Here is a 22,269-nt window from a genome sequence, read left to right as displayed (position 1 = left end):
GTATATAACGCTTCGTAGTTGTTATTATGTTCATAGTTGGTATATAACACTTGCAAACATCTTCTCCTTTTTGTCAAAAAAATGGTAACACTTGTTCATTGAAAAGCCATCGAATAAATTTTTCGTCAAACGCTTTAATGTATGTTGATATTTCAGCGAATTTTACTCTACTCCATATATTTCGCGTCTTTGTAATTGTTAATTGACGCTCATTTTCTACTTTTGCGGTTGTGAAAGTGCCTGAGATTAGGAAGTGTGATTACCTTTGTATTATAGTTCTTAAAGATGTTTATTCTTTGATATTAACAAACGATCTGGCTAGTCACTTATGGTATGGTCTAAAGTATTTGGAACTTGGTACTAAGATAAGTACTTGTACATAGAAAATCACTTTTTAAAATAAAAAATAAATTTGGATAGCTTTTATTTATAAGGTGATTATTAATAAAAAAGAAAGTAAAATTTTTTTTTTTATATATAAACTTTCACTTAGGGTTTGTGGGTAGAATAAACTTGTCTACATTATCGCTTCAATATGCAATGACGCGTTTCCAAACTATCTATTTATAGTAATTTATTTTGACTCTCCTAAAAACGATTTGTTTAAAATAAAAATATGTTTAAAAAATGAATCACTATTAATCGTTGCTATTGAAAATCTAAAAAATGTAACTTAACATGCATCTTATTTATACTCATTATACACATTTTGTCAAACAAACAAAAAAAGAAAAGCGCATTTTATTTTGAAAACATTTCGTTTTTAGAAGTCTGGGAACAATCATAAACTTTCACGGTCTGTCCTTTCATAACTTAGCTGGCCCGTAGCTTTTCTCTGGCTAAAAAGAACTACTCTTCTCTTGTCAAAAACTCCACTTTTTTTTGCATTAAGGGTTGCATTTTAAACATGGAAAGTGGTGAGTTTTTCTATTTATTGTTATATATACTATGTATGATATTATTACGGTCACTTAATATGTTAGTATTTTTACTTTTTCTAATTTATTAGGCAATGTATGTCTATATTTATATTATACTTTATAAAATAATTTAGTCGATTTATTTGATAAAAATTTGTTATGTGTAAAAAAGTACGCATGTACTTTTACATGTATTGCTCTGTTCTTTAAAAAACATTGGGCACTAATTTGTAGATTACATTTTCAAAATTGTTTATATATATATATATATATATATATATATATATATATATATATATATATATATATATATATATATATATATATATATATATATATATATATATATGTATATATATATTCATTTATGGGATGGATGATTGGATAGAAAGGTAATTCTATAGTTAAGCGGTCTAAAATAATTTTAATTTTTGCTTGTATTATCAGTGGTGACTTTTTAAACGTGAGGAACATTTATTTGAATAATAAAAGAAAAAAGATTGTTGCCTCATGCCAAACCCTTAGTTGATGAGGAGCACTCCCTTGCTGCAGCAAGCTATAAGTCTGTAGATGTATGTACTGAAGCCAATATAGATTCAAATAATATTATTTAAATATAAATATATATTATTTGAATCTATATTGGCTTATATATATAAATTAGTTTAGACTGCTTAACTGTAGCTTTACCGAAACTAATTGTTCAAATAATTTAAAAGAAAATGTATTTTCTTTAAAGCATTTAAAACAATTTTGTTATAAAAAAAATTATTATTTTTCAGATGGTAATTTAAAAATAAAATTAATATCTTACTTAAGTGTAACAATACATTATTTATTGCTTTTAACAAAAAAAATGGCATTATAGCTATATATTTCCAGTGTTGTAAATTAGTTTTTGTTTCATTAAGTTTTGGTTGAAAACTTATTGTTATGATTTCATTCAGCCCTCTGAATTAGAAAAATTGAGGTCAGCAAGGAATTGCTGACCTTAAACTGTTAGAGGTTGTCAAAAAAAAATTTTTTCGTCGATCTCAAACACTTTTAGCTTGGCAGTTTAGGTCAACATTCGGCAATGTTGAATAATTCCGAGGGCTGTTTCATTGATATATGGTTTTTTCAATATGAGTTCATAATGAATAAGTGTATTTTACAAAAAGAATACTCAATGTTCTCAAAGAACAGTAATAATTTATTTTCAAATCTTTTTCTTGGGTTCAGTATTACATATTATATAAGTATTATATATTTTTAAAATATATTTTGATATGGAGACTAATTAAAATGGCTTTTTTGATTATAATTTCCCTCTTGGCTTTACGGAATGTTTCAAAAAATATACATTGACTAAGGAGTTGTGTTTTATCTCTGTTTGATTATACTTTTGCTCTTTGTTTTGTTTAATTATGACATATATAATAATCTGTATTTAGGATTTTTAGGTTAACTATATTGTGTTTTGTGATTCTGTATTGGTGTTTTTAAAATATTTGGAAAAATTAAAGTTATTTTTTCATCATTTTTTCCATTGTGTCTAAGTCTATGCAAAGCACAAAAACAAGGATGCTAAAACAATAGTTATCTATTTTAAATTTGATTTTTTTTGAAGGTATAAGTTCATTAGATTCAAGATTTGGATTGGAATTTTTCCTGCTGATAAACCACTTAATAATTTAAACTCAATTTCCCAAATGTAGTACATCAATGTCAGAGATAGCATTTGCATATATATATGTACGTGTGTGTGTGTATATATATATATATATATATATATATTATATATATATATATATATATATATATATATATATATATATATACATACAGGCAGTAAGCAAGAGCTTTAGCTCTCTCCCCCTCACTCCCCTATAATGGTTTACAGGGACAATTTACAGCTCTCACAAAAGTATAATTTTTTTCTCTTAAAAGTATAATTATCATTGTAACTTAAATGGAAAACACAAAGTTATTTTTAAAAAGGAGCGTTCATTTAAATGCAAATGTTTTTATTAGATTGGGCTTACTGATAAATATAAAATTAATACACTCTAAATTATTGCATAATTATTTTTTATTTTATGTAAAGAATTATATATTTTATATATATTAATTACTTTAATATAATACTCACTTTTATTGTGGAATTTTTAATTGTAATAATTCTTAAAATCTTAAAATGGTTGCATTCTATAAGAACAATAAGAAAATATAAAACATTTTTTATAAGTAATTAAATTTTTTATAGTTTTTTGTCAAATTTTTTATTAAACAAGTAATGTTAATAAATGAACGGATAGCTAGTGTGGAAAGACAACGCTCGTCTAAAGAATTTTTTCATGGTGCAAAAAATGGGGCTTGTTCTGTATATATTCTTGTAACATTTACGTTACAAACATATACTTGTAACAAGTATGAAACCAAATTTTGTATTTAACAAGCTTTTTTTTAATGAATAAACAGATAGCTCGTGCAAAAACCAAAAGCTCTTGTAAGAAACTGTTTAGAGGAGCAGCTTGCATGGCTCACCATATTCGTTTTAGGAGAGCTTTTTTCCGTTCTTGTGCTCATTTACTCCGGCCGAGGCCTATATATATATATATATATACAATTGCAAAATATCATTAATATATTATTATATCGAAATATTTTTAAAAAATAGTTAAATTTTGTCTTTTTATTGAAATCCACTTGAGTAGTTTTTGAATCTGGTTTAATATAGTCAGGGATGCATAGTTTCAAAAAAGAATCTTTGTTTGAAAGTTACAAAATTATTATTTTCCTTGGTTTTTGGTATCCAGGAACACCATAAATGTAAAGAGACTTATGGACTACTTTTGAACTCCAGGCTAAAGATACTAGGTTCCAACTCATTAAACAGGAAAAAATTGGGTTTGGTTTAAAAAAGTTATCAACTAATATTTTTTACTAAAAGAATGTATTTTTAAATGAAAACATTTTTTATATTTTCATCACACAATGCATTTCTAAGATATATGAGCATTTGAAATGTCCTCAATTAAAACAGCTTTTACAAAATAGCCTCCCTTCATTTTGTTCTTTTGTAGTTAATTGTTCAGACTCCTTCCATATTCTTTTGAAGAAATCTATCAGATCTGTTGACTTGGAGAGTTTTCTAAATAACTTTTTTCTGAGGTATCTAAGATGGTTTGAAGTAATGTTCATTGTTCTATTCTCTATTTATCTGTTGTTGTTTTTTTATTTATTTTCCTGTTTTTATTCTGATACTGTGGGCAACAATTTTACTTGAAAATATTATTGGTTTTCATTATGTTTAACCGTCTCTCTTCATAAGTTGTTAAATGTGCTCTTTCTGCTGTCTCTAAGATGCCCTAGAGTTATTTAATTGTGACTACATATAATTATTCAAGAAAAATTTGTGATGGCCCTTTTTTTGGGGTTTTCAACAGTTATCATATAATCTTAGGTGTATGTTTTCATTGAATAGAGTTTTGAAAATTGGACTAAAAACATTTACTATGACTATATATGTATTTTTTCTCAGGCTACATAAAGGGATTTTTCCTAATTAGCAGACTTTAGGCACTACTTGAGAAAAAAGATTTGGAACAGTGGATTATCTGCTACAAAGTGGCAAATCTTTTCCTGGCGTTTTCAGATCAGTAATATTTTATTTTGATACTACCACAATTACTATCCAAGATTTATGAACTACTTTTACCATCCTGCAGCCATTTTTCAAAACACCTTAATGTAAAAAAAAATCAATTTTGACAAAATAAGCTAGTTTAGATGCTTACAAACGTTATTTAATAAATATTTTTGAAGAATTATGAAAAAGTTTATAAAAATTATTAGTTTCAAAAAATGTTGTACGAAGAGTTTCTCTTTATTTTTTTTTAATTGCGTTTTTCTCGAAATACGTAATAAGCATCTTAAGGTGTTTTGAAAAACGGCTGCAGCATTACCCACAATTAAATCAGGGGTTTTACATTATATAAGGACATTTTTATCTGTATTTAAATCTGTTTATTTTCTAATAACACTACATGTATATATTGATTAAAACAGTGTCCCACATGCCCCCTCTCCCTCCTTTCTCCTAACTTTCATTGTAATAATTGCTAGGGTCTTAATAAATTTCAAAAGTAAGACAATCTGGATCTCAATATCAAAGCATAGTTAGATGGAGATTTTTAAAAATATATTTAAAAGAAAATAAAAATAAACATTTATTTTATAAAAAGTATATTTTTTAGGCAAATTAAGAAAATTTCATTTATTTGAGATTTTTAGACAATTTTTTTTTAAAACCATTTTTAACAAAATAATTTCTTTTTTCAAAATGATTATTACATTTTACTTTTTTTGAGTACTGAAATGACATTTAAAAAAAAAATTTTGAGGGTGGAAAAGCATTGTTTAATTTAATTATTTTTATTTTCCTAAATTACATAAAGGTGCGACTTTTCACAATTTCTCAATTACCAAATATTAACGTATGTATTTTTTGACCCACTTTAACATTAACAGTTTTTTTTTAAAAAAAAAAGTTGTTTATTGTTATAATAAAATCCTTCCTATTTAGATTGTACCTCCCCAAACTTAAGCCCTCATTTTATGTATGTGTTTCCTCCTCCTCTCCCCCCCCCCCCCCTCCTCTCCCCTATTTATATGGCTATTCTAGATGATGTATCAACGCTTCATGGAATGCTAACATGAAAATATGTGTTTGTATATATAAATAATATACCCAAAACTAATTATAATAAATATAGGCATTTTTCTTAAAGCAAAACGCAAAGCTTCTTCTCCAGTGAAGAAAGCAAAAAAATCAAAAAAAGTCAGTGATGGGATTAAGAAGCCAACATCAGCATATATATACTTTGTATCTGATTATCGATTGGTTTTAAAGAAAAAAGGTAAAGCTACTAATAAAGTCAATGAGGTTGCGAAAATGTGTGGTACAGCCTGGAATGCAATGAAAGAAAATGAGAAAGCTCCATACTATGAAAAATACAATATAGATAAAGCAAGGTATTTAAAAGAGGTAATTTAATTTAATGAAGAAGTTATTGTTATGGGTTCATTGCATATATTAGATACATTTAATGAGTTCAATGAAATTGTATATGGTAATTTTACATTTATGTTTGCATATGTTTTTAGAAAGAAGCACTAGATAAAAAAATGGGAAAAGATCCTAACAAACCAAAGAGATGCCAAACAGCGTATTTTTTTTTTCTTCATGATTTTCGAGAACAAATGAAAGGAAAAGCTTTATTAGAAGGTGAAAAAATCCCTGCATTAGCTGGTGAGAAATGGCGATCAATGACTGATGATGAAAAAAAAGTCTATAATGATATGGTTCAGAAAGACAAACAAAGATATGAAAAAGCAATGGAAGAGTGGAAATCAAAAGTAAGATTCAATTTTTTTTTTTAACTTATTTGAAAATATTAATTTTAGGTAAAAAAAAAAAGTAGCATAAAATGATAATATTAACATAAGGGTTATATTTTTGTTGTTGTTTGTTTTCATAGGTTAACCCTTTGAAAATAGATTTATTTAGGTTTGAAAGTAGCTCAAAAGTCATTGGTTCTATTTGCTTTTCTGAAAAAGGTCATCCTGCATGACCTTAATTACACTCTTTCAAAAAGTAAATAAAACCAATTATTTTTTAGCAACTTATGTCAAAGTTCATCTATTTTTCATAGGGCCAACATGAAATCAAAAATAACGATAATTAGCATGCAAGCTATCTTTTATAGTTAATTTATTAAACTGTTTAATAATTTTTATATTTAGAATCCAGACCAACCAAAGAAGTCTGTGCCCAAGAAAAAAATTGTTGCAGAGCCAGAAGAGGAGTCATCTGATGATGTTGATGAATCAGAAGATGATTCTGAGGAAGAAAGTGAAGAGGAAGATTCTGAATGATCTTTTCTAATTGTAAATAGTGCCTGCCAACAAACATTGATAGCCAATGAATTAAGGCCATTGATCGGGCCACTAAAGCAGTTATATTGCTATTTTCTGAAAACCCAGAGTACTCACTGGTTTTCCAGTGCAGCGTGTAATGGAACAGTTTGTAGTTTTAAATCTTTTACATAAATTTTATTTTTGTTTCCAGTATCCAAAAACTTTAGAGAGATTGTTCAAAATTTAAAATTTTAAGAAAAAGTTGCATTATTTGACCAATTTCCAATGGAGAAGCACTTGTTTTATATTTCTGTGCAATTTGATTAAGAAGTTTTATTTATTGTTTCACATTTTAATCTTCATGACGCCATGTTATACGTTGTATAAGAGGAATTTAATAGATATAAAAGGATTTATATTTGATTAAAATAGTTAGCAAAAGCTTTTATTAAAACTGCATGTAGTTTTCATATCAAAGAGTTTGTGTGCTTTTTTACTTTATATGGGTTATTATATTATAGCCAGTTATTGTAGTTAAATAATGTGGAAATAAATGCATAAACTAAAATAAAAATATGTATGTTATATATTTTTTTTTGTTTTTTATTTTTTAATGTTTTTACTTTAGAGTTGATTTTTTAGGTATTGGTATTACTGTGTAAGCCGTGCGAATTTATCACGTGATTTCCCTCGAACTCTTAATGGGAATCCTCTTTGTTTTTGGAAACCACGTGAGCTGTTCGCGAGGTATTTCACAGTTCTTACTCAACCAGTTATTTATTGAAGTTGAATTATTTTTATAACATTCTATAATTTACGACTAAATAAAACTTGTTTATGATTTTTATTGAGTAGTCGAAATACAAATTTAAACGTAGTATACACTTTTTTCTTTATCGTTTTTTAACCCTTTATATAGTAGTAATAAGTCGAATCCGGTTAAGTGTTGGGAAACATGAGACTAAAAAAAGGTTAATACTATTCTAAAAAATAAAAAAGTTAACAAAAACATATAAAATAAGGCATAAGAATAAAATTATAATAATATAAGTGCCGCGATTGCCGCGCCATTTTATAAATAAATGTGAAAAAACGAAAATATAAAACACTATTCAGCAATTCCACATGCCTCGATGTTTTGCTTTTATCGAGGAAATACAATTTTATAATATCTATGTGTATAAAAAATATTTTAAATTTATATCATTTTGGTAAAAAAATATGTGTTCTTAAGGATAAATTTTTATTTTTTACTTTCTATTTTACAAGTCATTGCACAATTAAGAGCGTCACAGCGTGACAAATCGATGTCACGTTGTGGCGTGCGAATTTTGAGCTGTAAAGATATTTTTAAAAAAATGAAAAGTTTAGTTTTTATATTACAGTTATTTCAATATTATAATACATTTTTTATTTTAAAAATCTAAATACTGCAAACTTTTGTTTTCTCGATTAAAAACGCATTAACGCGTGTCATGGAATTGCTGTAATAATCAAGTGACAATTAAACACTTTATGTTTATTTGTAATTATCATTCTTTCAACTTTTAGTTTTGCTAAATTTCCAAAAAGTTTTCGTTCATAAAAATTTAAATTTGTGTGCACGAATATAATATTTTTGCAATAAAAAATGTTTATTTAACTTTTAAGGTCGATCCCATACAAAAAATTGAAACAGTTCATCAGCTTAAAAAATCCGGAAATACATTCTGGATTTTTTGTCATATTTTTTTCTGGATTTTTCAAATATGACCTGGATGATCATTTTATGTTAAGTCCAAAATTTATTTGTTTTAATATTTTTGAATTTGTCTAACTGGTTTAAAATTTCATCGCCTTCAAAACTTAAATGCTCATTTGTGGTCCTAAAAAAAAAAAAATTGAAAAATCTTATGACAAATGTATTCTGCGAGAAAATGGGACAGACATGTAACCATCTCAGATTTTCTTCATACTTTATATAAATGGTCATCTATATTACATTGACTACCTTGCAAAGTTTCTGTTCTGATATCAAATGTTTTGGAGAGTTACTTTAAAATCGGGTATTTTTGGCAACTTTTTTTGTTTCGCAGCCATTTTGATTTTAGTATAGTTTTTTTTTTTGCATGTTACTGTTGAACTATACATGTGATTAAACTCAAAATTAGCATCAGTTTTAAAACAAGGAATCCGAATATGATATTTGTTTACTATAAAAACATTTAGATCTATATATAACTAGAACTATATCTATATATATATATATATATATATATATATATATATATATATATATATATATATATATATATATATATATATATATATATATATATATATATATATATATATATATATATATATATATATATATATATATATATATATATATATATATATATATATATTAAAGCGGTTAGCGCGCTTACCTCAGAAACTAGAGATCCGTGGTTCAAAGCCACCTCTGGGCAAGTTCAATAACATCGGTAAGGAGGCGTGAACTTCCTTTCAAATGCTCTTCCGCGGTGCTCTGTGATAAGTCCGTAAGGACTTCTAAAATAGGGCACCTAAAATTCTAATTCTATTATAATAAATTCTAAATTAGGGCACCTAAGATAATTCATAAAAAAAAAAAGTATCAATTTTTTCTTTTTTGTGGTTATTAAGGTGCTCCCAGAAGTCCTTGCGGTCTTATCAAAAAGCACTGCGGAAAAGTCTTTAACTGAGAAGTTCACGCCTCAAACCAAAGGCCACTTCCATTTGATTAATTTATAAATTGCTTATAAAAAAAACTGGTGTACTATGACTAAGTTAGTTTAAAGATTTTAGGCAAATCATCTGTGTTTATCTGGTATACGTATATATTAATTTCGTTTTCAAAGCCCCATAATTAGGATATGGGACTTAGAAATCCAAAAGAGTTGTCTCTACTTGACCAGTGTAATAAAGTGTAAGGTAAATGAGGATGCATATATTTTTGAAGGGCGTCTTCAATTTCTTGATCAACTTCTGATACCAAACTAACTCAGTTAAGCATATCATATTTGCAGGTATAATATTTTCCTGCAATTTTTGATTTCTTGAAGATATTGTATCGAGCCAGTAAGGTTGAATATTAGATAAAATTCCTCCTGCTCAGAGACTCTTTTGACATTTATGATTGTTGTATTTTACTGATTAAATTGGTGGAATCTTCTAGTACCATATAAGATCTTAGCATTATTTAATCAGGAAGTCAAAAATTTACGGAATGAAGTGGATGCCAAATATGTTATCTTTAAAAAAAGTTAACATTTTTCAGCATTCTGAATTTGTAAGTCAATTGGACATTGAAGATTAGCACTTGAAACAAAGCTTTTAACTGTCCCGTCAAAGCCATCACATGGTGACTTTCCATGTCGCAAAGAAATTTCATTCGCATTGCATCTTTCTGGCATAAATGTGAAAAATGCTTGCCGTTTTTTGCACAAATTTGACAGTTTTTTTTATTATACACTAAATATATCTAACATCATGTGCGAAGTCATCAGATATAAAAGATAAAGACATTGGTTGATTTTTAGTAGCACTCTTATCATGTTTGTTGTAAATCGATAAAGCGGGCATTGCTGTTCATTCCAGTGGTAACTCTGGATTTCGCCTTGCATAACAAATTTGATATTTTTTGCAAAATCAACCATAACAATAATTTAATTTGGGGTATGGATGACTTCAATTTATTCAAACATTTACCTTGTGCTTAAGTGATATAAGAGTAAGGTGTTATGCTAACAAGCTTTTCTCAAAGACTTTCAATAGATTCGCCTACTGTTGATGTGTAACTTAGAAGCTTTGCTCTGTTGTACTCTACTGTTTGTGTTCCAATATTTCATCTTCATCAACCTTCTTAATCGCTGTCACTCTCTTTAAATGATCCATCATTTTGTAATAAATTTGAAATTATATAATTAATAATATTTTGAATTTCAGGGCAACAATTACATTTATTGACCATGCATTCCCTTGACTCTGAGCTACAAATGTATCAAAAAGTTCATGTTAACTCTTCTCCAGTTTGACAGCACTAAGTATAAGCTTTAGGTTTTGATGTATTGTACTTATGGATGGTTAAGCGCCAAACCAGCCAATACAACAATGTTGAAAAAAATTAGTTTATATTTAGGTGGTTCATATAGAAAAGAAAAATTTTTTAGTAGAATAAATTGCAACGGTTTACATATATTTTAATGTATTTTTGATGATATAAGAAACTCAAATTTCATTAAAAAAACTGTAAATAAATTATATTTGAGGCAACTTTCAACAAAATCAGAGGTAAAAAAGGCAAATTTGAAAAAATTCAAAACAATGTTTCTTAACTGATTTTGGTTAAAATTCAAAAACTTTTTGGTTATAGCTTCATTACATTATTTTCATTCATTTCTACTAAAAGAATGAAAAAATAATTAAAATATCAAAAACGGAACACAATACTTAAAAAAATCATAAATTTATACATAAGAAAAAACAGGTGTTGTGTTATAAAAATTGATAAAACTGTTTTTAATTGATCATTTTAGTACATCTGAAATCTTAATGATTAAGGAACATACACTAAAAATTTCAGCCAAAAATCTTATCTTAATCTCGAAATATCATGTTTTGAAGTTCAAAAAAAGAATAAAATTAAAAAGTTATGAAAACAATGACTAAAGTTTTCCGATAAATAAAAATTATTAGCAAAAAAATGAAACTGACCAATAAAAAAGTTTAAGTAAGGTAATATTAGTAAGTATTTTATTCAAAATGTTTATATTTTCTGAAAAGAATTATAAATTTTGAATCAAATGGTATATTAAAAAAAATTATAATTTTTTTTTTTAATTTGAATATTTTTTCTATATGAGCCACCTTAAAAAATGGGTTATGAAGTGTTTTTTTGCAAACACCAATACTTAAGATTTTAAAGTGAACTAAACTGCTATTACTTTTAATTTTTTTGGTTTAGTGGCTTTTTGTTAAAAAAAAAAAAAAATTCGTTGTATAGGCTGGTTTGGCGTTAAGTCATCCATACACAAACAGCAGTTATATATTCTACATATAAAAACATTTGGAAAATTCTATTTTGGACTAAATAGATGTAAACGGATATATTTACAAAATCTTTGTGACCTGGCAACTGCTGACTAAACTGATCATTACAATAAAAGCTTTCCACCGTATCAATGATATCTGATACAATTTTAGTTATGTTACTTTTTTTGGAAGTGCTAATACTATCTTTTCAAATTTAAGTTTTCTTGCTTTAGTTATGGTTGACTTTGATGTATTAAATACTTAAATCTGCTTTCCTTAAAGACCACAAGTCTGGAACCAATATCAAAATCTAAATCTTTCCTCTTTTGCCGTGGTGCAGTGGTAGCGCACTTGCCTGATAAACAAAGGATCCGTGGTTCAAACTCCACCTCTGGGCAAGTTTTGGGACATTGGTTAAGAAGGAGACGCGAACTTCCAATTAAATGCTCATCTGCAATGCTCTATGATAAGAACGCATAGACTTCTTGGAGCACCTAAATAAAATTAAAAAAAAAAAAAAGTTCACAAAACATTTTTCGAACTTTTCTCAACTAGACTTATATTCATCGATAAATTTTAAATTTCATAGTATTATCTCTCAGCGTTCAAAAATTATGACCATACATAATTTAAACCCACCAATTTAAGGGGGCTACAAATTTTATATGGAAATAGTTTTTGAACACTGAGAGATAATACCACGAAACTTTATCAACATTCACAGAATTTCGCAATCTCATCATGTATAACTTTAACTTTGAAAACGATCTTTCACATTCAACTTGTGTTGTAGAAAGAGTACAAATATAATCTTATAAGATTATACATATGTATATCTATATATATGATATATATATATATATATGATATACAAATATAATCTTATACATGTGTATATATACATATCCCATGCATCGCATGTTCCAAATATAGCCGTTGCAGCATTTGATTTATCTGCCTTGCTTTACCAATTAATTTCAATCTTTTTATCTTGTCCATTCATGCTTCAACAAGTTTAATCCATGTTGCATTTTGTTTATACAACACTTTTTTGAACGTTACACTTAAAACCATTCAAGTTGAGAACATTACCACTGCACCAAATATGTACATGGTGGTCTGCAGCTTCAGTATTTTTTTGTTGAAATCCAATTAAACTGACTATGATGCTTGAAGCACCGTCCATGCAGTCTGATAGGCAGCATTGTAAATCAAAACCAAGTTGTTGTAGCATCCCATTTAGGAGATCGAGCAACTTTTGGCAAATACTGTTACAATATTTCCACCACCTCGTTCTTGTATTATTGCGAATTTAATCTATGAATTCGACTCAATATATTCTTGATATTGTGTATTGACAAACATCATGTGATAAATTGGCACAATTTGCAGAAATCATTTTCTATGTATGTAGTTTTCTATTCGTCTTTGTGTTCCAGATTTTAGCATGAATGAATGAATACATTTAAAACTATGGCAGATTAAATAACAAATAAAAAATTAAAATAAAAATCAAAACTAAACCTACATAATTATATTTAAAAGTTAAAAAAAACAAAACAGTTTTCAATCTGTTTCAAACAATTCTTTATCCGTTAAGATTTACTCAGTGTTAAATGAGTTGAACAAAAGAAATTCTATCGTTCTGTTGTTCTATTGTTCTTTTCAACTTTTCTTTAATTCTTTAATGAATTGGGTTTATTTTTGTGCCATTAAAATGTTAAAAATGTTTCTTTGATTTTCTTCAAAAATGGTAAAATATTAGGAATGCAACAATCGTTTTCTTTACGAAAGCAACTGTTGGATTCTTAAAAACTTAATGTTATCAAGTTCTAACAATATTGCTTGCTAAAAAATATAATTTACATGTATAAAAATTTTATCAAGAATTTTATGACGTGTAACATTTTAAAGGGGTTTTTTATTCCTTTTATCACCTCGCCTTCAGGCCCGGTTCTAACAGTTTTCTATGTGTAGGCGAGATGCAAATTTGCCGCCGCAAAAATTAAAAATGCAATAACTTCCAATTTGAAGGAAAATAGAAAAACACTGAAAATCAAACTTTAATATATTTTTATTTTATTACGAAAAATTACACAAAAACAAAGTAAATAAAAAAACTGAATTTATACAAAAATAAAAAACAAAACAAATTCCATTCATGAAAAAATAAAAAACAAATCGTAATTAAAAGTGAATTTTTCTAGCTTTTAATTCTGCGAAATCTTTAACCAAATCTTCTATGTCCAAATGATCAGCAATTTCTTTCTCGATGGAAATCGTAGCTAGACCAACTAAACGATCTTGACACATTTGTGATCTGAAATAGGATTTTATTATTTTCAGCTTTGAAAAGCTTCTTTCAGCACTAGCAACTGTGACTGGTAACGTTAGTAGTATGCGAAGAGCTATCGAAAGGTTTGGGAATACTTCGACAACATTAGAAGTGTAAATACATTTTAATACACTTTTTGGATCGCTATTGGAAGTATCAAGTCGTCTCCCAATAGCTTTAATTTCATACCAAAGTTCGACCCCGTTGATATCAGATTGGCCATCAGACATAAGCGCTAACTGCAAGTCCTTACAGTGTTTCAATAACTCATCATCCGTAAAGTGTTTGCTGCCGATATTGTAAAGAAACCCAAATAACTCGTTATATTCCGATAATTGCGTAAATCTTTCATTTATTGCTTGAATTGCGATGTCCAATATTCGATTGAAAAAAGATACTCTGAAGTTTTGTTCTGGTGATACTATCGGTTCATCACGACCTTCGTATAGGAATTGTCTACTCTTTCTGCGTACGCGTACGGGATCATCCACATCAAATCCTTCAAAAAGTTCTAGTTCAACTGCCAATTTTTTTGCATTTTCAACCATTGCGGCAAATGCTTCATCACAGCGATAATCGCATAGGAAAGATTTGGTAGCGTTTAAATGCTCTAGAGCAAGCGACAAGTCTAAAGCCTGTGATTGGAGCATTTTGCTGACAATATTAATTTGGAATAAAATGTCATACCACAATACCAAGGAGCAAACAAATTTGAAATTTGAAATATTTCTGGCTATTCCCTTAGCCTCTGCGCGACTCTTGACTTGTGGTGCAGTAGTTAATGTATTGTCTTCTGCGATTTCAATTAGTGCATCGTAAACTCCACTAATCTGAAATCGAAGTGCCCGTACGGCATCGACCCTGCTTTCCCAACGAGTGGCACTTAACGGTTTTATAGTCAGATCGCTTAGGTGGTTTAATAATATACTCCAACGGTGAGTTGATGCTGAGAAAAAGTTATAAATGCCTTGAATTAAATCAAAGAATGCGACAGCCTCCATACAACAATTAGCTGCATCGTTCAATACCAAGTCGAGCGAGTGGGCACTACAAGGCACGAAAAAAGCTCGAGGATTTAGTTGACGAATTCTGGCTTGCACACCATTATATTTTCCGCGCATGTTGGCTCCATTATCGTACCCTTGTCCCCTCATGTCATCAAGATTTACGCCTAATTCCTGCAACTTATCGACAACAACTTTTGTCATATTTGCTCCCGTTGTGTCTTGTAATTCAAGAAAAGTTACGAAGTGTTCAGAAACTTCGACTTCAGCTGGTTTTTCCGAAGATGATTCAGTTGCACTGACAAACCTAAAAACAACTGTCATCTGCCCTATGTGGCTTATATCGGGGGTACAGTCTAAAATAAGTGAGTAGTACTTTGCTCGCTCTAGTTTTGCTAAGATGTGATTTTTGATTTTATTAGCAAGCAATTCAACGATTTCATTTTGAATAGTTTTTCCGAGATAGGTGGTGTGAATTTCACTTGTTGTTATTCGTTGAATATGTTTACTCATAATAGGATCATAATTTCCTAAGAATTCAATAAATTTAAGAAAATTTCCGTTATTCGGTTCGAAAAGCTTTTCACATGTTCCTCTTAATGCTAGATTTTGTCCAGCAAGAGTTCTAATTAACGTTATTATTCTTTCAAGAACTTGTCGCCAATGTTGAGTTTCAGATTGAATTATTTTCTGATTAATTTGATCAATTGTAGCCCCTGATTTAAGTCTCACCTCCAGATCTCTCCAATTTAGATATGCAGTAGTGTGGCCACTTGATGTTTCATGTCGTTTAATAATAACAGAAATATTTTTCCAATCTCGGCAGCCGTCATGCGATGACAGGGAGAATTTATTCGGACTAAATATCTTACAGCAAAAGCAAAATACAGTGTCTTTCGTAATGGAGTACACCAACCAAGTGCGTTTAATTTTATCGCCATTAGAAATTCGGCGATAAAAATGAAAGCTTGAAAATTTTCTACCTTGTTCATCTTCGGGAAATAAAGACGGCAATTTTTGAATTGGACCATACTTCATCAGCAATGCTTTAAATTTACCATCTATTATAGGCCATTTTGCCGGATCATTAAAATTAAGAGGCAAATCTTTATTGGTTTTGGGGTCTTCACCACTTTGATCTTCATTGTTTTCATTTTGTCCTATATCATCGACGTTCTGTACAACAACTTCACTTAAATTGGAGATAAATTCCACTTCATCAACATTTTCTGGTTCTTTAGCAGTTATCATTTCCAAAATTTCTATATTCATTAACACTAACACTATCCGCATATTCTATTTCTCCACCGCTTTCGATTTCAATTTCAACTTCATTTTGGTTTGAAGTTGAAGCTACTATAGGTGCCAGTGCTTTTTCGCTTGATGACCTGCTCAAAAAGTGCAACAAAGCATTCTTCTGTTTGGCAGAATTTGCTTCACGTTGAAGCCTAATTTTCTTGTATTGTGACCCAGACAAGCGCTGTCTCTTACCACGGTCCATTATTTGTATCGTTTAAAGAATTTAAACTTAAAAAAAATATAGCATTGATACATATACCTAAATTTTTATATTTAATAATTATAATAATAATAATAATAATAAGTTTATTCAAATACATGAAAAAGAAAACGAAAAAACAAACTTTAACTACTTACTTATAAAAATTATTGTTAGACAAATATTATTCAATTTATAAAAGGGTATAATAATTTTTTTTTTTTTCAAAGTTAAAGTTCGTTTAATAATACACTTTTATAACAATTTACAATAGATATCTCAAAGATTACTTCAATAAAATTTTTAAGAAAGTTTCTTAGGAATATTCTGGAACTTTAATTTGCTTAGTCAGCGTATTTTATGAACCAATAGAATTCGTTTGTTTGTATATTTGGCGGTTTGCTAACATCCATCCCTGAAAAAGAAAAAAGAAACTTTTTTTTTACTGTTTCTTCTTCGCCAAATCCCAAATGTAAAACATGTATACAAACAAACGCTTTTATTACTATATTATTTATTTGAAAAAATTAGTATGTATTAAAGCTCCCGTAAAATACAACGGCATTTTCTTAATTTATTTTGTGTTTTCCCAAAAAAAAAATTTTTTTTTTTTTGGGAAAACACAAAATAAATTAAGAAAATGCCGCTCTAGAAAAGTGCCGCCGTCGGCTGTCGCCGACGTCGCCTACGCTTAAAACCGGGCCTGCTCGCCTTTTGTATATAAAAATAGAGTTGATTAAATATTTTTGGCAAATTAATAAGTAAAAATGTTAATTTAATAATAAATAAAATACCCATACAAGTATACTATTAATAACAAGAAGGTACTTAAATGTAATGTTTAATATTAGTCGTATTATTAGGAGGCTGCAATATAGAGAGAGTCTCAAAGACTAGGTTTTTACGGGTTTTTAAAAAAATATATAATTACAAACTTATTTATCAATAACATCATCGCCAGCGTAAACTAACAAACTATGTGTGATACATAACTTAATTCGTATGTAATGACAAAATAATAGTGCACTTTTATTAGGTATAAAGCATAGTTTTACATAATAAGAACTACACTTATTCGCTTAGCTTTGGGCTTGATGTTATTCTATGTCTACCTTATGTTGTTTATAAATCTTCAAAAACAGTTGTAAACTCATGCACGTTGTTAAGACAAATCAAGCAACATCGATTTTAACAACGCACTTAGAACATGTTTGAGGATTGCTGACAAAACTATTGATTGAGATGATACAATAATCTTGGCCAGTGTCAAGTGAGCTCAACTTATTTTTTAATTATATATTATGCATGTTACGCTATGTGACATATTATATACGTTACATAGCGTAACATGTACGTATTTTCTTATGTATATGTTTTCCTAAAATAATTTCAGGTTTTATTCATGTAAAACCTGATATTATTGAAGGAAACAAATTATCAGATATGAATTTATATTAAGTATTAGAGTCCCGTGGATGATCTTGTCTTGGAACCTCGCAATTCCTAACTATGCCACTGAAATAAATCTAATTTCCAATTAAAACAAAATTTAAACTTATTGGTTCAATACTGGAATTAAAGTAGACGAAGACAACTCAAAAGCGTAAATGTTTTTTTCCCCCTGGTTCAAACATTTTAAAAACGAATTCAAGGGGCCCACTACTATATATATATATATATATATATATATATATATATATATATATATATATATATATATATATATATATATATATATATACATATATATATATATATATATATATATATATATATATATATATATATATATATTACGTTTATGTTATGTATATTACATTACATTTATGTTATGTTATATATACATATATGAAATATATATATATATATATTACATTACATATATGTAATGCAATATAATAAAAATCAGGCGTATAAAATATTATTTTATTTTTTACAGTATTACAGTCAAACTTGCATTAAATTACTTAATTATAATTTAATAACTAATTATATGACTCTTTGTTGATGTATTTCGGTAGCTTTTGGAGATTTTTCTTCTTTAAAGTTTAAACAAAATAGTTTGTCAAAAAAGGATTGTACATTATCACGCAATGGTTTGATTTTCTTTTTAAGTCTTTTTCTTAAATGATGCTGCAGAAATATATATATAAAAGCGTCGCATATATAACCAATGCTATATAAAATAAGCAAACCATTCGTGGTGTTTGGGTTTTCGATCATTAATATGTAATTTATTATTAAATTTGCTATATCAGGTGCTATCACAAAAACAAAGAGTGAAATAACAATTAAAAAAGGTGGAAAAAATTTTTTTTTAATAATATTTTTCTTTTTTTCTCCACTATTTTTTTTGTAAAATACTCTCCATATATATAAATACGTACCGAGTGCTGTTAAAATAATAATTCCTTCCACCAATGGCAGTATATATTTAAAAATGAGTGTTGCTGCATTTTTGTTTTTTGTTCGAACTGTAAGCATAATTGCTCCACATATAACACCTATTGCCCAACAAGCGATCAAAACTTTGCAAACCATTTTTTTGATAACAAGCCTGGTGTAATGAATGCTCAAATAAATCTCTAAAAATCTGTTTATAGTGAGTAACATAATTATCATAAAGTTGGGCAAAAGAAGGAATGAGCATTCTACTATTATCAAATAGCTTATTGTATTCTTAAACAAGCGACGGTGGGTTAAACTATTATGTACAATATCACAACAGCTGATTAAAATTTCAGAAATGCTCAGGTTTAATATAATGACATCTTGAATGCTTCGAATGGTATTAGAACCAGTTAATAAATAAACACCTAAGCAATGCAGCATGATTGAAAAAATGTTTAAAAATAGTGGGACCATTGCTAATGTTTCGTTTTCTGAAAAGATCATTCTTCTGAAATTTTTTATTTTCTTTAAAATTTGAAATTTCTGCACTTAAATCAAAAAAATCATGAAAAAAGTATGAAATAAAAAGTATTTAAATGTGACAAAAATATTTGAGTTAACGTGCCAATATCTTCTTGAACAATTTAAGTATCTCAATATGTTTTCAAACTAAATGAGCCAATACATTTTCAAATTACGCAAAGTATTTTAGGTATTCAAATCCTCTTGAAAGTTATTAAAAAATCTCGACAAAATCTCCCATATGACTTTATGAAAAGTGTCTGATAATTGTTAAAAAGCAACAAATAGAATCTATTTTTTTCGTCTATTTTACCTCTTCTTTTTTATTTTAAAATTGAATCTACATAAAGTTTCTTTTCAAATCTGTTATTAAATATTCAATAAAAAATAAATATTTCATAATTTGAAGGAAGGTCCATCTTATTTAAAGATCTCCGGAAACCGACATACCATTTTTATTTTGCATTGATTTTATTTTTTGAAATAAATTAAAGATTACTTGGAGGTTTAAATCTCCATCATAATCAAGTTTGAAATTAACTGGAACCGAAATGAAGTCTTTAAAAAAAGTTAACTTTTCTTACAATCAAATTTTAAGTAAAATTTTATCCAAGCTCGAATGATCAAGTACAATATATTATTAAATATTACAGATACAAAGAATTTATAACAAAGATTAAGATTTCAAAAAGAACAAATACAGAAAATAGTGAAATGTAACTTTTTTTAAACTATTTGTAAGATAAAAATTGTTGCAATATTAAAACTGGTTTTTCAGTAACAGAAAATACCAACAACTAGTTTATCAAGTACTGAAAAACCAGATTTTTTATGAAAAAAACAAAACAACAATATCAAAATAAAACAGATTAATGATAAAACTGTTTCCTTTTGGGAAGATGTAAACATAAATAACGAAAATATAAAGGTAGCAATATCAAAATCACCTCATCAAGACGACAAAGCTCATTAATACAAGCTCAAGAATACAGACACGGAAACAAATTTAGAAAAATTATGACAAATAAAAGTCCTCATATAGCTCGATATAATTTATAAATTGGTAAGACAGAAGCAAATATATCGGAGGTATTGTAATATATATGAATAAATCAATTAAAACCAGAGAGATGGTAAATCAACTAAAAAAATTTGTCTAAAAAATCTTGAAGTTTAATGGATCTAAATTATGTATAAAAAACTGCCACAGCGTTTGATCATCATTGTACATCAAGTTCCAAAACTTGTTGGTTCAAAAAATTAAATGAATTAGTTTTGGAAGTTTCTACAGAAGGAAGATGGGACAGGGCGGACAAAACCAGGGAGCCAGAGAGTTCTTACCCCCCCCCTCCCCCAATAACAATATTAATAACAGTATTAAATGTTTATCATTTGTCGTAGGTGGATTCAGCGAGTGACCATCAACCACTTAAAGCCAAAATTTCTTCATTATCTAAGCAATTCCACCGTTAGTTAAGGGACATTTTGATTTTTGTAATGTCACATTTTTAGATATATATTTTTTATTTTAACAGATTAGATGTTTATATATTTATGAATCATTGCAAAATTATTTATTTGTTTTCCTGTATATTAAAAGTTTAGGAATTATAGTTGATTATATGCTGTGTTACTTACGGGACGCAAAAACACATTGCATTAAACCTGTTGTTTTCAGTTGAATATTTCAAGCTAAATATTGAACCTGCATAAACTGGCTTCTTAAATTAAATTAATTAGTTATCATTTTGTGTAAAATTATTCAAAAGATTGTTTTAGCTATTTATTTATACATCTTAAATCAAATTAGTTATCGTTACTTACGGAGACAATACTACGCTTTTATCAAAATGTAGTTTGGCTACAATTTATGTAGAAAGTATGACGCATGAATTTAATTTGAAATTTAGAACAAAAAAATAACACTAATAACATTATTATTCAAAATTTAAAATTTTTAAACATATGGCAACCCAATGCTTACTTGGTTTTTGTTTGAATATATTTATTCATTTTATCGAAATAACTCACTTGAACGTGGAATTGCCCATTAAATAAAAAAAAAAAAAAACTACAAGCAATAAAAGAAGGTTCTTTTAATGAAGTAAGTTTCAAGAAAAGATTTAGGTGAATTAAAGATTCTCACCTAGACTTATAATTAGATAAATGAAATTCAGCTTTCTTAGAATTCTTCGACGACGTTGCATCAATAAAAAAAACACCTCTCCCTCCCAATCTCCCTGGATAAATGTTGTTAATTAAATTAAAGCTCTTTTTGCATCACAAAATTCCAAAACTTTTAGAAATCCTTATAAAATTGATTACCGCAAATAAAATTACATTGTGTTTGCTAAGAATTTTGTATTTTTTACCTAGGTTTACCTATAGTTCTTCATTGTCCTGTAGGACAATAATTTTTTAAATTAATTTAGCTAGTTTGTAGCACGTGTTTTGAAAAAAAGGTAAAAATTATATTCCGGCATTCTGGCCGGAACCAGAATGACCTAAAAATCACAAATTTCTGCCGGAATTCCCTAGTACATCCCTAATAAAAATGAGTCTTATGCAGAATGAGTTATATTGAAAACGTTTAGGGTAACAAACTAGCTCTTTTTTGATCAAAAATGTTACCTGCCTGAGAATAATCTCTTTTTAAATGTT

The 22,269-nt window shown here is 27.9% G+C and overlaps 2 protein-coding genes across 3 annotated transcripts; one reads left to right on the top strand and one right to left on the bottom strand.

Annotated features, from left to right (window-relative positions):
* Positions 1 to 775: 775 nt before the first annotated feature.
* On the top strand, positions 776 to 7,698 carry LOC100208772 (uncharacterized). Of its 2 annotated transcripts, none has more exons than XM_065812394.1 (4): positions 776 to 917; positions 5,693 to 5,949; positions 6,069 to 6,320; positions 6,708 to 7,698. In XM_065812394.1, the coding sequence occupies exons 1-4, from the start codon at positions 908 to 910 to the stop codon at positions 6,837 to 6,839; spliced, it is 651 nt and encodes a 216-aa protein (XP_065668466.1). In that variant the 5' UTR covers positions 776 to 907; the 3' UTR covers positions 6,840 to 7,698. The 2 variants fall into 2 exon arrangements, with proteins under 2 accessions (XP_065668466.1, XP_065668465.1); XM_065812393.1 differs by having other exon boundaries at positions 795 to 917; positions 5,678 to 5,949.
* A 6,347-nt stretch (positions 7,699 to 14,045) lies between these two features.
* LOC136087986 (zinc finger MYM-type protein 1-like) lies at positions 14,046 to 16,490 on the bottom strand. Its single transcript, XM_065811622.1, has one exon. The coding sequence runs from the start codon at positions 16,488 to 16,490 to the stop codon at positions 14,046 to 14,048; it is 2,445 nt and encodes an 814-aa protein (XP_065667694.1).
* Positions 16,491 to 22,269: the final 5,779 nt, after the last annotated feature.

Source organism: Hydra vulgaris, chromosome 12, assembly GCF_038396675.1.
Source record: "Hydra vulgaris chromosome 12, alternate assembly HydraT2T_AEP".
Classification (NCBI taxonomy): domain Eukaryota; kingdom Metazoa; phylum Cnidaria; class Hydrozoa; order Anthoathecata; family Hydridae; genus Hydra; species Hydra vulgaris.
This window is presented reverse-complemented; position numbering and strand designations above follow the sequence as displayed.

Coding starts and splice junctions, on each gene's coding strand:
- LOC100208772 (XM_065812393.1), top strand. Junction 5,950..6,068: donor AAGCAAGGTATTTAAAAGAG/GTAATTTAATTT, acceptor ATATGTTTTTAG/AAAGAAGCACTAGATAAAAA. Junction 6,321..6,707: donor TGGAAGAGTGGAAATCAAAA/GTAAGATTCAAT, acceptor TTTTATATTTAG/AATCCAGACCAACCAAAGAA.
- LOC136087986 (XM_065811622.1), bottom strand. CDS start 16,490: ATGCGGATAGTGTTAGTGTTAATGAATATAGAAATTTTGGAAATGATA.